Genomic DNA, 14,263 nt, shown 5'->3' with positions numbered 1-14,263 from the left:
AAGTTCGTGAAGTTCGTGTAGGAAGGACAACCTTAGAGGAAGGTGTACAGTTTATGAAAGAGAAAGAAAGAGAAAGAAAGAGAAAGAGATAGAGGAGAGAGAGAGAGAAAGAGAGAAAGATGAGGAGGAATGGACGCTTCTTATGCATAATTCATGCACGTGCCTTCCACGTATATTTTCGTGTTTAAATATTTGAATACCTCGTTCGTTGCAATACCAAGAGAACGAGTTAGGAAAATATTCCGTCGCTTATTCACCGTGGACTTTACAAAAAAAGGAAGAAAGAAAGAAAGAAAGAAAGAAAGGAAGGAAGAAAGAAAGAAAGAATGAGAAAAATCTTTCGGTAAGAGAAAAGAATGAGAACGACGAAGGACTGGAACCTCGTAAGAATCATATAGCATTATTAAACGATATAACGTTACAAGAATCTTAAAACTCATCACGAAGAAAGGTATATAACTCGTGATAAATAAACGAAAGCTTATATCTAATTTAACTAGTTTTATATATAAATATATCTCTACTTATTATACGCATATAAACCGGAACTCTCCGTACACACACGCATACACATAATATACAGAGAAAGGACGTAAGTTTCTAGATGGAGATAAAAGTTCCTAGACGATATTACAAACTAATTACTCTTATTCGAAACTACATTTCTCTTTCTTTAAGAGTTCCTAACCAGTCTTTCAGTTTAACAATCCATGACCTTATAACTTTATAATTTGAAATCGAAGGACGAACGTAGATAGAAATAATAACACGTACGTACGTAGATATGTACGCATTTATGTAATCTCGAAAAAAGAATAATTGATATTAAAAATGAGCTAAAATTTTCGATCTTACCCAAGGACGTTTGGTCCATCTTCAACGACAAATATAGTATGTATATAATGTATATGCGTGTAGATGTTTCGCTGTGCGAACGCTTACGTATGTAGGTGGATAGGACGATCCAATAGATAAAAATTATTTCTTTTTTCTAATGGTCATGTCGATGATCGTTCAGGCTCTTGAAACAGGACCAAAGTTGACGACGACAACGACGACGACGACGACGACGACGAGGAGTATGATGGTGACGAGAATCCGTCGTGGATCGCTTTCAAGCTAAGTACGTACGCAATCGTTCGTTGCTCAACGAATAATAAGGTCGATTAGAAGCATGCGTCATTCATATAACCTCTCCGATCTGCGAGGCACGCTCTCGCGTTTATTATCAAGTCTTTGTGGTCGGATATGTGTGTGTGTGTATGTATGTATCTATGTATGTATGTATCTCAGCTGGAAAATATTTTCAACGTGGAGATAAACAATGCATATACGTGTGTGTACGTATGTATATGTGTGTATCTTTTTCTATTATTTACATTCGAATCGTTACGTTCTAGACATTGGCCACTTGACATTGTACAGTCCGAATTGTTTATCTTTTTATATTCTCGAATTGATCGAGAATATCATGACCGTCCTTATCTCTAATTTTTTTCTTTCTTTCTGTCTTTCTTATGTCACATTAAAACGCGTATGAGTCATTAAGAATGACGTACTTATAAATACGAGTATGTATGTATATATGTGTGTGTGTGTGTGTGTGTATGTATGTATTTGTGGAGATGATTAACATACATCTTTCTCTTTTCTTCGTTGTTGCATTTATTATATATCAATTGTCACGTTTTACGAATTGGCCGATAGACATTTTATCCTCTGAATCGTCTCTTTTTATTCTACAATTTGATATCTAAAAATTGATAGGGATAGTATGTATTATCATCATTATCCTTCTTCTTTTTCCCTTTCTCTCTTTCTTTCTCTTTGTAATGTAACATTAATAAGTATGAGTCATTAAGATATGTGTATGCGGACAGCTTATATCTTATTATTTTCTTTTTTTACTTTGTTTATATACAAATCGTCACGTTTGAAGAATTAACATCGTATTCCTCGAAATTGCTATTTCTTTTTCTATTCTAAACTTATGTACATACATACGAATATAAAATTATTACATATATAGATAATTGATAGAGAGTATCATCCTTTGTTTTCTATCTTTTTAATATGCAATCGAAAATATGCAGGAGACATTAAAAATCGAACATAGATATATGTACGTACTATACACGTATATACGTGTGTGTGTATGTATGGAACATTTCGTTATAGCTCCCATGGTGCTTCTCTCTCTTCTTCTCTATGAACGTACATTCATATGTACACTGCTCGAGCCTACTCTATGAATCGTCGACGCACCATTTTTAGTACAAAAGAGAAAGAGAGAGAGAGAGAAAGAGTGAGAGGGAAGGAAAGGGATATTCGCTTTCTCTCGTGGCATAAAACGTGGGCTCGGAGAAAAAAAGGTTCTGCTTTGGGGTTCGGTAATGGAAGGGACGGAGAACAATGTCGTGTCATCAGACAAGTCGTAAAATATTGCCTGCTTGCAAGATAAGAAATACGATGGTCCAGACGACAACAAGCTGCTTGTTTCTCTCTCTCTCTCTCTTTTTCTCATTCTCTCTTGTTCTCTCTCTTTTTCTCTCTTTCCTTCTCTTTCTCACTCACTCACTCATTCACTCACTCACTCACTCACTCCTTTTCTCTTTTGACAAAACATTTAACGCGAGCATATGTCCATCCTTTTTATTTTTCCAGTTCTTTCACCTAATCGATTCATTTAAAAGTTAAACGAGATTATAAAGAGAGAGAGAGAGAGAGAGAGAGAAAGTAAATTCTCATTCCAATGATCGCACCTTCTATTCAACTAATTCGACTTCGAGACGCATTTCTCCTCGCTTTTAATTAACAGCAATAACAACAACAAGAACAACAACGACGATCAAATTCGACGTGATAATTGAAATGCTCTAAGTAATTAATGCAACCTATGCACTTTACGTACGTACGTATGTATCGTATCGTATTATACGTGTAAATACTGCATGTAAGAACAATACTAGAAAATAGAAGAGAAACGTATGGGACGAGTTAGGGTAACGCTAAAACCTATGCTATTAACACGACTAATTACGCGAACTTAACGAGCCCGAGACGAGTCTGACGTGATAATGAATGGACTTACTTGGACAATCGATTCACCTTACTCTACTATCTGGCGATATACTAATGTGATACCGTTTAATACGCGGATATCTATAAATAGAATTTACATTTAATCGATGATAAGAGACACTCGTCAATTTTTTAATTATTTTCTTAATTCAATGATGAAAGCATGTAATAAATAATGGATTAATTGATACAAGGAACACGAGAGAGAAAGAAAGAGAGAGAGAACGAAACAGACAGACAGACAGAAAAAGATATATATATATATATAAAGAGAGAGAGAGAGTGGGAAAGAGATAGATAGAGATAAAGAGAACGAGTTCAATTCACAGAGAGACCACAATCTACTAGAGTTACTTAACGCGATGAAACTCGACATCAAAAAAGCTCTCGGCAAAGAATTTTCTTTACACGGATCCCAACGCGCGATGAGACCTCTCTCTCTCTCTCTCTCTCTCTCCCTTCCTAGGGAGATCTCCATGACGCCGACAGAGAAAAGCAAGTACGCTCTCGATCTCGATATCCCTCTGACTCTCGTTTCAACAGAGAGAGGAGGTGGTAGAGGTAGGTAGGTAGGTAGGTAGAGGTAACATCAATGGATTCGAATGAGCGTTCCATGCCATCGCACAATAAAGCGACGAAAGGAGAGCTTCGGTTAAACGAGCTTTAAAAACCTGTAACGAACGCACACTCTCTCTCTCTCTCTCTCTCTCTCTCTCTCTGTCTCTCTTGCTGTGCACTCTCTCTCTTTTTTTTCCTAGTTACCTCTTACGAGAGAAAGAGAAACGAGTGGGAAAAAAGAGGAGGAGGAAGAAAGAAAAAAAGGAAAAAGAAAAAAAAAAGAAAGATGGAGAGAAAAGAACGTGCCCTAAAAGTAGTTTCCGTGCTTGATCGTGTGTACTTACTACTTAGTATACACTAGGTAAGTACGTATATATGTACGTAGGTAGGTATCTACTACATGTAACATGGTGTTAGTATGTAGTTGAACGGGTGCGTGCATACCCTTGCTAGCTAATCCTGTATCGGAAGTTCTGAGTATTAGAAAGAGATAGAGGTACGGGAATAGATAGATAGAGAAAGAGAGAGAGGGAGAAAGGAAAAGAGCGAGTACCTGCCTGATGCAAACGTACCTGAACAAAACCACCGGTGCAACAGGAGGGACATGCGATATACCTTTTCCATACAAGCTTCTAGCGCGTATACCACATTACCTTTAAAAAGGGCCATCTTCATCCCTTCACCCTTTACCCTGGTACTTATACCAAGGGGATGTTTATAGTATGTATATATATGTATATGTGTGTATGTGAGTGTACACACTTGTTTTACTTTTTAATGAAAATAAGCGAATAGTAATCTGTCGTGTATTGGAACGTATTCACGATCAAAATGATATCATTTAAAAATGTGAGATGAGAGTGACAAGATATGAGGATATGCGTGTATCAAAGAGAGAGAGAGAGAGAGAGAGAGAGGTGGGATAGTTGAAGTTGAAACTCGAGTCACGGTAGTAACAGCACAAGCACGAAAATAGGATTAATTAGCGGCGTGAAAGCGAAATCCCAGCCTTGTCGATACGCTCTCGATTCTAACCGTTTGGACATTCGCTCAACGTACATACGTATGTGTATATATATATGTATACACATATATATATATATACATATGTAAATATATATATGGGAGAGAGAGAGACAGAGAGTATGGAGGAAATCAACGACGGATTATCGCAATGGCAAACGTTCGTGTAAGAGTGAGAGAGAGAGAGAGAGTAATAGGGGAGAGACCGCGAAATAGGGAGAGAGGGAGAGAGAGAGAGATGGAGAGAAAGAGGGAGAGTTCGTTGACACGAACGTAGCATAATGGCTCGATGTCGGTGGTGGATGCTAACGACGGAGAGAAAGGGGGTGGTTTTCACCCTGTATTTTCTGCTAGCGTTATTCGTACGCGATGGGACAGGCAGTACAGAGATAGATAGATAGATAGATAAATACATAGATAGATAGATAGATAGATAGATAGATAGATAGAGGAAGAGAGACAGCAATCGATTATTCCAACTTCGAAAGCTCTCCTTTTGCATAGCAATATGGAAAAATGAATGACGTAGACGAGCACCCGCACGAACACACATGCATGTACAGAAACTGACACTTTGACAAAAGTCATAAAGATATGAAATATCATTCCGCACGGTTATTATAATTTTTCTAATAATACTTTTCATCGCGAAAAAAGTGAAAGAAGGAAAAAGCGAGACAGGGACAGAAAGAGACAGAAAAGGAGAGAGAACGAGGTTGGGGTTGAATTCGGAGTTTGGTTTTGGGGTATATGCCAGTCAAAGAGGGATGTTCCAGCAACGAATTCTCCACCCCACTCTCTCTCTCTCTCTCTCTCTCTCTCTCTCTCTCTTGTGTTTCTACTTCATCCTTCCTCTGTCTGTCTGTCTGTCCGTCTCTTTTTCTCTCTTTCTCTTTCTCAACTCTCCTTTCAAATCCTGCACACCCACCCCCATGAGGATCAATACAACGCAGTGCTGGTTATCATGCCGATACTCTTCGTACTCGTGAAGCATTCATAAAAAGCTTTCGTGAAATCGTACAAGGGTAAGGACCACCCCCTCTCTCTCTTCACTCTCTCTCTCTCTCTCTATATATATATATATATATATATATATGTATATATGTGTGTGTGTCTTTCTATATCTCGCACTTTCTTTTTTCCTTTTTCTTTTTTCAACAACAATAATTCTATGGATAACGAGCCAGCCACGAAAAAAATATCCCTCCTCGCAATTAGGAGTAGCTATCGACAAGGGTTGCGGTTCCCTTCCCCATCCCTTATTTCTCTTTCTCTTTCTGTCTCTGTTTCTCTCTTTTTTCGAAGAACCAAAAGGGGGATGAGAGTCGTTCAAACGAATCTCCTGATCTCCGTTGCAACTCGATGGATGAATGTAAAGATTCACGTTGGTTGTTCGGAACGTTTAAAAGACACTCGAATGCTCGGAAGACCCTTCTATTCTATGTACATCAATTTTAATAATTCTTTTCTCTTTCTATCCTTCCCTCAAACAAAAATACCACATGATTCAATCTCATACGCAAGTACGTACGAGTGATACGTCGAAATCTCATTTCCAATAAAAAAAAAAAGGAAGAGAAAAAGAAAACTTAGAATTAGAAAGATAAAGATAACGCATTTCGTATCGATCGTAAGATAAGTACTTAAAAACTATCCGCGCAACCCTTCTGCTATTTCTCAAGAAGGAAATTCGCATAAACTCGTCGATCGGAATCCAACTTGGTTATATTATAATAACGCTGTATATAAACGTGTTAGTCTAGACGACGCAAGACTCGCTTTATAAATATTCCATCATCGAGATTAAGTATCCTCGAGATACCGTGGGAAGGGAGGAGAAGGGTGGGAAGGGGATGGAGGAGGAGAAGGAGGAGGGAAGAATCGTCTATAGGAAACTCGACGGAAGCTGCTGCACCTACTACATCGCCAGGGAGATCGAGAGAGAAAGGGAGAGAGAGAGATAGAAAGAGAGAGAGAGAGAGGGAGAGAGGATACCATATAACGTCGTGGGATCCAATGGGGAAACGTTGACGGTAAAGCCGGCGAAAGCTTTATCTATTCTGGGACAATATCGCGAAATGGCAGTGCTGGCCAAACGCCCCGTAAGCTCGAACGTCGACAATCATGGCTGCGCTATACTACCATACTACCATAGTACGCCATCGTTCTCTTCCCTATAGATATATAGGATGAGTCAGAGAAAGAGAAAGAGAGAGAGAGAGAGAGAGTGTGTATGTGTGTCTATGAACCCTTTGCCAGTAGCGATTACTATAGTTACGTTGATACTTGGATGACCATAAAAAAAAAGAAAAAGAAGACACATAGGACGATTCATTCATTTAATTTCAGAAGAAAGGAAGACAGAAAGAGAGAAAGAAAGAAAGAGAGAACGAATGAATGAATGGAAGGAAGGAAAGAAGAAAAGAGTAAATTAAAAAAAAGGAAAGAAAAAAATTGTTTATATTGCGAATATTCGTCAGCAAAAGGGACATTGCACTCACCAAGAGAAGCTCTTCGTCAGTGAGCGTGGAACGAGCTCAAAGTGCTTCGGAAGATGCTAAACGAAGCGGAAAATCATGGCAAAGCCTAAACCTATGACGCAGCGTGTTAGAGAAAAGAGATAGGGAGATATATATATATATATATAGTATGAGAGTGTCTCTAAACTGATACTCTCTCTCTCTCTCTCTCTCTCTCTCTCTCTCTCTCTCTCTCTTTTCTCTCTTGATACATCGTACGACAGCTTTTGGGCGAGCTTCCAATTTGGATCTGTTTTGCGTTTGAAGTTTAGACATTAAAGACGACGAGTAAGGTCGATCGAGAGAGATTACTCTCTAATGAAAAAGATTAATTAAGAAATTAAACCTCTTAAGAAACGATAGAAAAAAAGATTACAGATATCAATATGCATCTGACTTTTCTATCTTTTGTTGTAAGAACTACGAATGAATTATGAAGGACGGTGAGGATGTGTAATAAGACGCACTTTATCGCGTCATTGAAAAAATTGAATTATGTTTTATCTTAATTGAAACTGAAAATAGTAGTAGTACGTGGTAGTAGAAGTAGTAAAAGCAGTAGTAGTAGTAATAGTAGTAGTAGTAGTAGTCATAGTAGTAATAGTAGTAGTAGTAGTAATATTCATGTAATGAAATAAACACTTCGTTGAAATAACCAAGAAGTAATTGCAGGAAAATGTTGACAGGAATTGATCGTATACATAAGAGAGATAGAAAAAGAGAAAAAAGGAGATGGAGTATACTTACAGAGAAATTTATGTCGATAAAAAAAAAAAAAGAAAAGAAAAAAAAACATTTATCCGAAAGAAAAATTTACAAACTTAAAGCTTTTCCTTTGAAATTATCGACAATTTTCAACGAAGATTCTTCAATCGGTTGATAGAAAATTCTGTTTTCGAGTTGAAACAGCATCCTTCTTTCGATCCACATAGCAATACGTGGTACACACATACTCTCTCTCTCTCTCTTTCTATCTTATTTGCACGCTGGATGAAAAATGCAATCCGTTCTTGCTCCTCTTTGCCATCGGGAATTTCGTTCGTAGAAACTTCGAGGACTTCGTTAACCGAGAAAACGGGGGATCGGTGGTGAAAGAGAGGGTAGGAAAAAGAGAAAGAGAGAAAGAGAGAGAGATCGTTTCCACAGCATCTCACCCTCCCAAACCCCTCTTACAATCCAACCATGAATTCGTGTGCCGCCTCAGGCACAAAACTTTACGGCCGTCGCACGTTCGTTTCCCCGACTGCAGTCTGAATAATCGCGCGAAATAATTGAAACGGAATGCTTAATTTAGAATCGTCGGAGTTCTCTCTCTCTCTCTCTCTTTCTCTCTTTCTCTTTTTCTCTCTTTCTCTCTTTTTCTCTTTCTCTCTTTCTCTCTCTCTCTCTCTCTTTCGAAGTTCTCGAAGCTCTTGTGAAAAATTACGCCCCTAACTCGTTCACGTTGGAATCGAAAGGATTGCGCTTCGGGCTAGCGTCTCTGACGATTCCAACTCGTTCGGCTCGGTTTCGATAATATTCCGAAGTAGAAAATTCAATTAACCGGCGGGAAATACGAATCGAAACGAAAAATATTTATCTTCCTGGAAAATCAGCTAATTATGGAATGCTAACGAGTTTGATCGTTAACGAAGCCTCCATCGCTTTGCTTTTTTAATGGAGAGAAAAAGAAATGGAAAGAAAGAAGAAAAAAGAAAAGAAAAGAAAGAAAGGAAGAGAAAAAGAGAAGATTCTCCAAAGAATAAAAAAAGAGAGAAGAAATAAAAAAGAAACAAAAAAAAAATTATAAAAAAAAAGAATAAAAAATTAAACAAACATTCGGAGTTCACAGAATCGTAACTTTCACAACGCGTTTTTCCATATAACTTACAACACGCAGGCACGTACTACCACGCACGTACGGCGCGTGTGCAAGCAGAGCTCGTTGCAGCTGTCAAAAACAGCTGTTCGCATGTGTCCACCGCGGCTAAACGTCAGACGAGTTATTAAAACGATAAAAGCACGGTGTGGTCTTTTAATCAACGACCGACCGATCGAGATAGAATTTAGATCGTTATATTTCCCTTTCATATCCCTTTTTATATCGTTTTATAAATTAAATATCATTACCGCATTAATCGCAATCGAATATTATTACTCACGCGAAAAAAGCAATGTCGTTACTGGTGAATCACTCGAGGCTAAAAGAGATCGCTTAGAGTTTTCTGGCTTACCTGAAACAAACAAATATTCATTCTTATTATTACGAACGTCAATATCGATCGTTACGTTTTTAATTTTATCCAGCTTAAATTAGAAGTATAAAATATACGTATGCAAACGTACACACATATATATATGTATATAATCAAGAGAATGAAATGATCGAGAAAGGCATGGAAAAGACGAAAGAGAGGGATACAATTGCAATTGCATCCGATGATGACGTTTTCATCCTCTCGACGACGTTTGACATTTCGAGAGAGTATTAAATTCTCGAGGCTTCCGACACCCACGCCCTTGCGCCACCGTGGAAAGATAGATAGAAAGAGAGAGACAGAGAGAGAGAGAGAAAGAGAGAGAAAGAGAAAGAGAGAAAGAGAGAAAAAGAGAGAAAGAGAGAAAGAGAAAGAGAGAGAAATCGCTTTTAACGTCGTACATGTCGTTAAAAGGACTCTGCCGTTCTTTTCCCTCCCACTTTTGCACCCTCCTCCACCTCCACCTCCACCTCCTTTTCTGACGGTCGTCCATCGGTCCGTTCGTCCGTCTGTAACGAACTATTGTTCCACAGCACCGTGACCGCGTTTCTTTCAGAATGGATTCTCCTCCCCTTCTCTCTCTCTCTCTCTCCCTCTCCCGCCCCCCTCGATCCTCCTCGTCTTCTTTCTCTTTTCCTCTTTTCCTCTTACACCGAAGTTTTCTTTATTATTTTTCTCCTCTTTTACTTCTCTATTGCAAGGAGTTTTACCTATTTTCTATCTTCTTCTTCTTCTTCTTCTTCTTCTATTTCTTCTTCGTCTTTTTCACGTAATCTCGCAATAACGTAGAAATGAATTACAAAAATAAAAAAAGACACGGAGAGAGAGAGAGAGAGAGAGAAAGGGAGGGAAAAATTCTTTTTATGTGTAGAGATAAAGAGTGAAATTGCAATAAACACGAAATAAAATATTGCGACAAGATATTCGCATGGAACCCCAACGAAATTGTAATTTCGTGCCATAGCCAAATGTAAAATACGACGTACTTCAGCGTAAATTCTGATTTCAAAATTACACTGTTGGAATGTTAAAGCGAACTGAAGAGAGATAGAAAAAGAGAGAGAGAGAGAGAGAGAAAACGAACATTTGCAGTCGCATGATTTTCACGCGAGATTTTTCTCGTTTGACTTAACTCCCTCTCATTTATATATATATATGTGTGTATGTGTATATATATATACACATATAGATTCAGAGACATAGACATATACGTATATGGACATTATATGAGATGACGAAACGACGTAAACGTAAAGATAGAAAAAGGGAGAGGGAGAGGGAGAAAGAAAGAGATAATTCCCAGTCGATACTTATTACTTGCGACTCATTAAACGTTGCCCATTGTTTGACACGTGTATCCATTTCGAGATAAATGCCAAGGCAAGCGTCGTTTGCTTGGACTACGATTGTTGCGATCTCTCGATCCGTAATTAATATATGCGAATCATAGAAAATCTACGAGAAAATTGTGAATCAACTTCCTACCTATTCGATGATCGAAGATCGACAAGAGATAGAAAAATATATGTACGTGTATACGAATACACATACACGGATGTGTGTGTGTGTACGCGTGTGTGATGAATAACGATAAATCGAACATTGTGCCGTGTAAACTAGGTATCTAAATGTACTGGTAACGTGCATATAAATCATGCATATAAATTACTCCTTCTCGATGGCTATACATCCATCATCGTCGAGTCGATAAAATACATAAAACGTTTTCAAAGTGCAATTGTGAGTTTCTCCTTTTCTTTCTCTTTCTTATTCTTATATACGCATATGAGAAAGAGAGAGAGAGAGAGAGAGAGAGAGAGAAATTGGAAGAACTTTGAGGATGTTTAATTTTCTTTTTTTTTTCTTCAATCAAATCGATCGACCGGAACAAAAAAATTTACGAGGTTGACTCGTTTAAAGTAATTTTCCTGCGACAAATCTCTCTCTCTCTCTTTCTCTCTATCTCTATCTCTATCTCTCTCTCTCTCTCTTTCACGTCCTTCCACAGATCACATCCTCTACTCCGGTTGTATCCAACCAATGAAGAGAACCGGTTTCCACGTCCTCGGATAGGACGAGCCACGATATCTCGACCATGCACACACATCGTCGATTATCATATTAAATAGATCGCACTGTTTGCGGTCAATGGGTTGAAACGAGAGGGATGTTCTGCGAAAGCGCACCATTGTGATTCTTCTCGCTAGATCCTACCGAGAAACGAATTACAATTGATCCTATGGATCGTGAGAAACGAATCTCATTAATAGCGATACAATACGATCGTCGGATTAAACAATCAAATTTATGGTACGTGTTATGCAAAAATGAAATTAATTTCTCAATTATTTCACGAAAGAGGTGTTAATATCGAAGGATGATTAAAAGGACGAAAAAGGAGTGATGGTAATCGTGTGATTAAAAAAAAAAATAAAAATAAAGAAACAAAAAAAAGAAATAAAGAACAATATATAAATAAAAAATAAATAAATAAATAAGAATCGATGTCCGATATAATCGTTGTCGGACCGCATCACCAATCTCATCGATCGTAGAGAGTAAATTTGTCGATTCTGCGCAACTCGACTTATGCACCATTACCAATGCACCAATAGCAGCAGCAGCAGCATTAGCAACAGCAGACGTGTCTGCGTGTGCTATTGGAGAGAGAGAGGATCGAGTCCGATTTGAATGATAATCGGATGCGCATGATTGATTTATGAATACTCGCTCTGGGTGCCGCCGCCGCTGAGTAATAGTAGTAGTAGTAACAGTGTAGTAATAATAATAGTAGTAGTAGTAGTAGTCGTAGTAGAATAGTAGTAGTAGTAGTAGTAGTAGGTATTGCTGATGGTGTGGTATTATAGTTTGGCTGGCCAAGCGAGATTAATCTTCATTAATAGCAACTCGCTATCTCGCAGTGTCCCAACAATGGCGGTTGTCCTTTATGGACAACTTTACGAGATAAAAAAAAGTTATGAAGGGGAAAACAAAACGAAACAAAAAACAACTGAAAAAAGAGAAAAGGAAAAAAGAGTTCTTCGAGAAAATCACTTGCAATTAATTTGTTAAAAAAAAATTTTTTAACAATCCTCTTTCGTGTAACACTTTTTTTTTCTGACGTGTTCCAGCGATAAAAATAGTAGATAAATAAATTCTTTTTCTTTTTATGATCGAGAGTACGTGTTAATCGATGCTCTCTCTCTCTGTCTATTTTTTTTATATACACATATTAAAGCACAGAGTTTATTTTGAAATTTCGATAGCTTTGCTTCTTCCATCGAACGAATCGAGTCGAGTCGAGTCGAGTCGAATCGAATCGAGAGTAATCTCTATCGAGTGGCCGTCTACGCGTTAATTCTCCTTTCCTATCTTCTTCTTCTTCTTCTTCTTCTTCTCCTTCTCCTGCTTCTTTTTTCTTGTTATTCGTCCATGGAACTCAAGTCGAATCGTTGGAAACAAGTTCCCCCGAGAATTCGCCACCTTAGATGCGTTTTCTTTTGAATAGAGAGATCGTATCGACATACCATCACCATCATCATCGATATCACCACCATCGCCATCGCCATCACCAGCACCATCGTCATCAGCTTCACCATAAACTCTCTCTCTCTCTCTCTCTCTCTCTCTCTCTCTCTCTATCTTTCTCTATTTCTTTTTCTTGCGTTATCTTTCTATGTCTTTCGTTCGACCTCCGAACAGAATTGAAACGTGATTTGTAAAAAGTTGGGAATTATAATTTTTTTCTTTCTTTTTTGAAAACTTCCGCGAACGTTTCCTTTTTTACGACTCGAGGATTTTTATTCTACACGGAGTGTCATAATAACGGTACGAGACGAAGAAACAAAGAAAAAAAAGGAAGAAAGAAAGAAAAGAAAAGAAAAGGAGGATAAAAAAGGTAAAACGAGAAAAGAAGGCGGAGGAAAGAGGAAGTGTTCTTGAAACGACGAAACTTTGCTTCTTTTAACGCTTTACTCGTCCATGAATCTTCGATCGAACGTCATAAACGAAAATTGCGATGTTAATTAAATCCGTAAGAAAAAAGAAATGGTAATAATAATGTCAATAAATAAACAAAATGAAACAGGAGAAAGAAGTTTGATATTTTTATAGGAATTTCATTGGAAAATGAAATTTCAAATATGTTTGGAAAATGAATAAATATATAGATGAAAATAGATATATATATGTGTGTATATATATATAGAGGAATTTTAGCATTTTGAGCTTAATTTATGACGAATCAACTCGTTACGAAGATTTTCATTGCATCTTCCTGACAAAATAAATAAATAAATCATTTATCCCTCATTTTATGATTCATTAATTTATTCCAAGTTTTATTCGACTCATATCGACTAATTATATTACGATCTATATTATGCATAAATTTCTCTTTTTTTTTTTATATAAATTTGTATGTACTTGTTCATATGTAAAAATAAATTTACACGCGAATCCACGGTTTCGTTGATCGAATTTTTGTTTTCTTTTATTTATTATTTTTTATATTTTTTCATAAATCTCATTCATACTTCTAATTTAAATTAAAACTAATTAAGAAATATTTTAAACGTTTGAAACACAAAGTCTCGAGAGAATGAAGTGTCAGTAACCGGTGTCACACCCTAAGGCAATCAACGCGTTAACTCGTCATTGTCTCGTAAGAAAAATTACGTCCTAGAAGAACTAGCATAGGTCTTCGGTCAGCAGAAAAAAAAGGAAAAAGAAAATAATTATTCTTCTCTGTGTGTTTATAAAAAGAATGTTCCCTCTCTTTTATCGTGCACACACGCTGACGATAAAAAATAAAAGGAATGACGTTGAAAGATACAAGAGAAAAGA

At 37.3% G+C, this 14,263-nt stretch overlaps 2 protein-coding genes across 6 annotated transcripts in view; both read right to left on the bottom strand.

Annotated features, from left to right (window-relative positions):
* LOC127070777 (protein gustavus) overlaps nucleotides 1-14,263 on the bottom strand; it is an 86,790-nt gene that overhangs the window by 64,054 nt on the left and 8,473 nt on the right. The gene's annotated exons all lie outside the window — the stretch shown is intronic.
* The window catches only part of LOC127070784 (uncharacterized), a 42,192-nt gene that overhangs the window by 20,978 nt on the left and 6,951 nt on the right, over nucleotides 1-14,263 (bottom strand). For all 3 annotated transcript variants that reach the window (XR_007784657.1, XR_007784659.1, XM_051009221.1), the window contains exon 2: nucleotides 9,323-9,394. Coding sequence is in view for 1 of the 3 variants with exons in the window: in XM_051009221.1 (XP_050865178.1) it covers nucleotides 9,362-9,394 (33 nt within the window). In the remaining 2 variants the exon portion in view is untranslated. The remainder of the gene's footprint in view (nucleotides 1-9,322; nucleotides 9,395-14,263) is intronic.

The sequence above is a fragment of the Vespula vulgaris genome, chromosome 19 (genome assembly GCF_905475345.1).
Source record: "Vespula vulgaris chromosome 19, iyVesVulg1.1, whole genome shotgun sequence".
In the NCBI taxonomy this organism is placed as follows: domain Eukaryota; kingdom Metazoa; phylum Arthropoda; class Insecta; order Hymenoptera; family Vespidae; genus Vespula; species Vespula vulgaris.
Note: the sequence above shows the minus strand (reverse complement) of the source record. Positions and strands in the feature narration are given on the sequence as shown.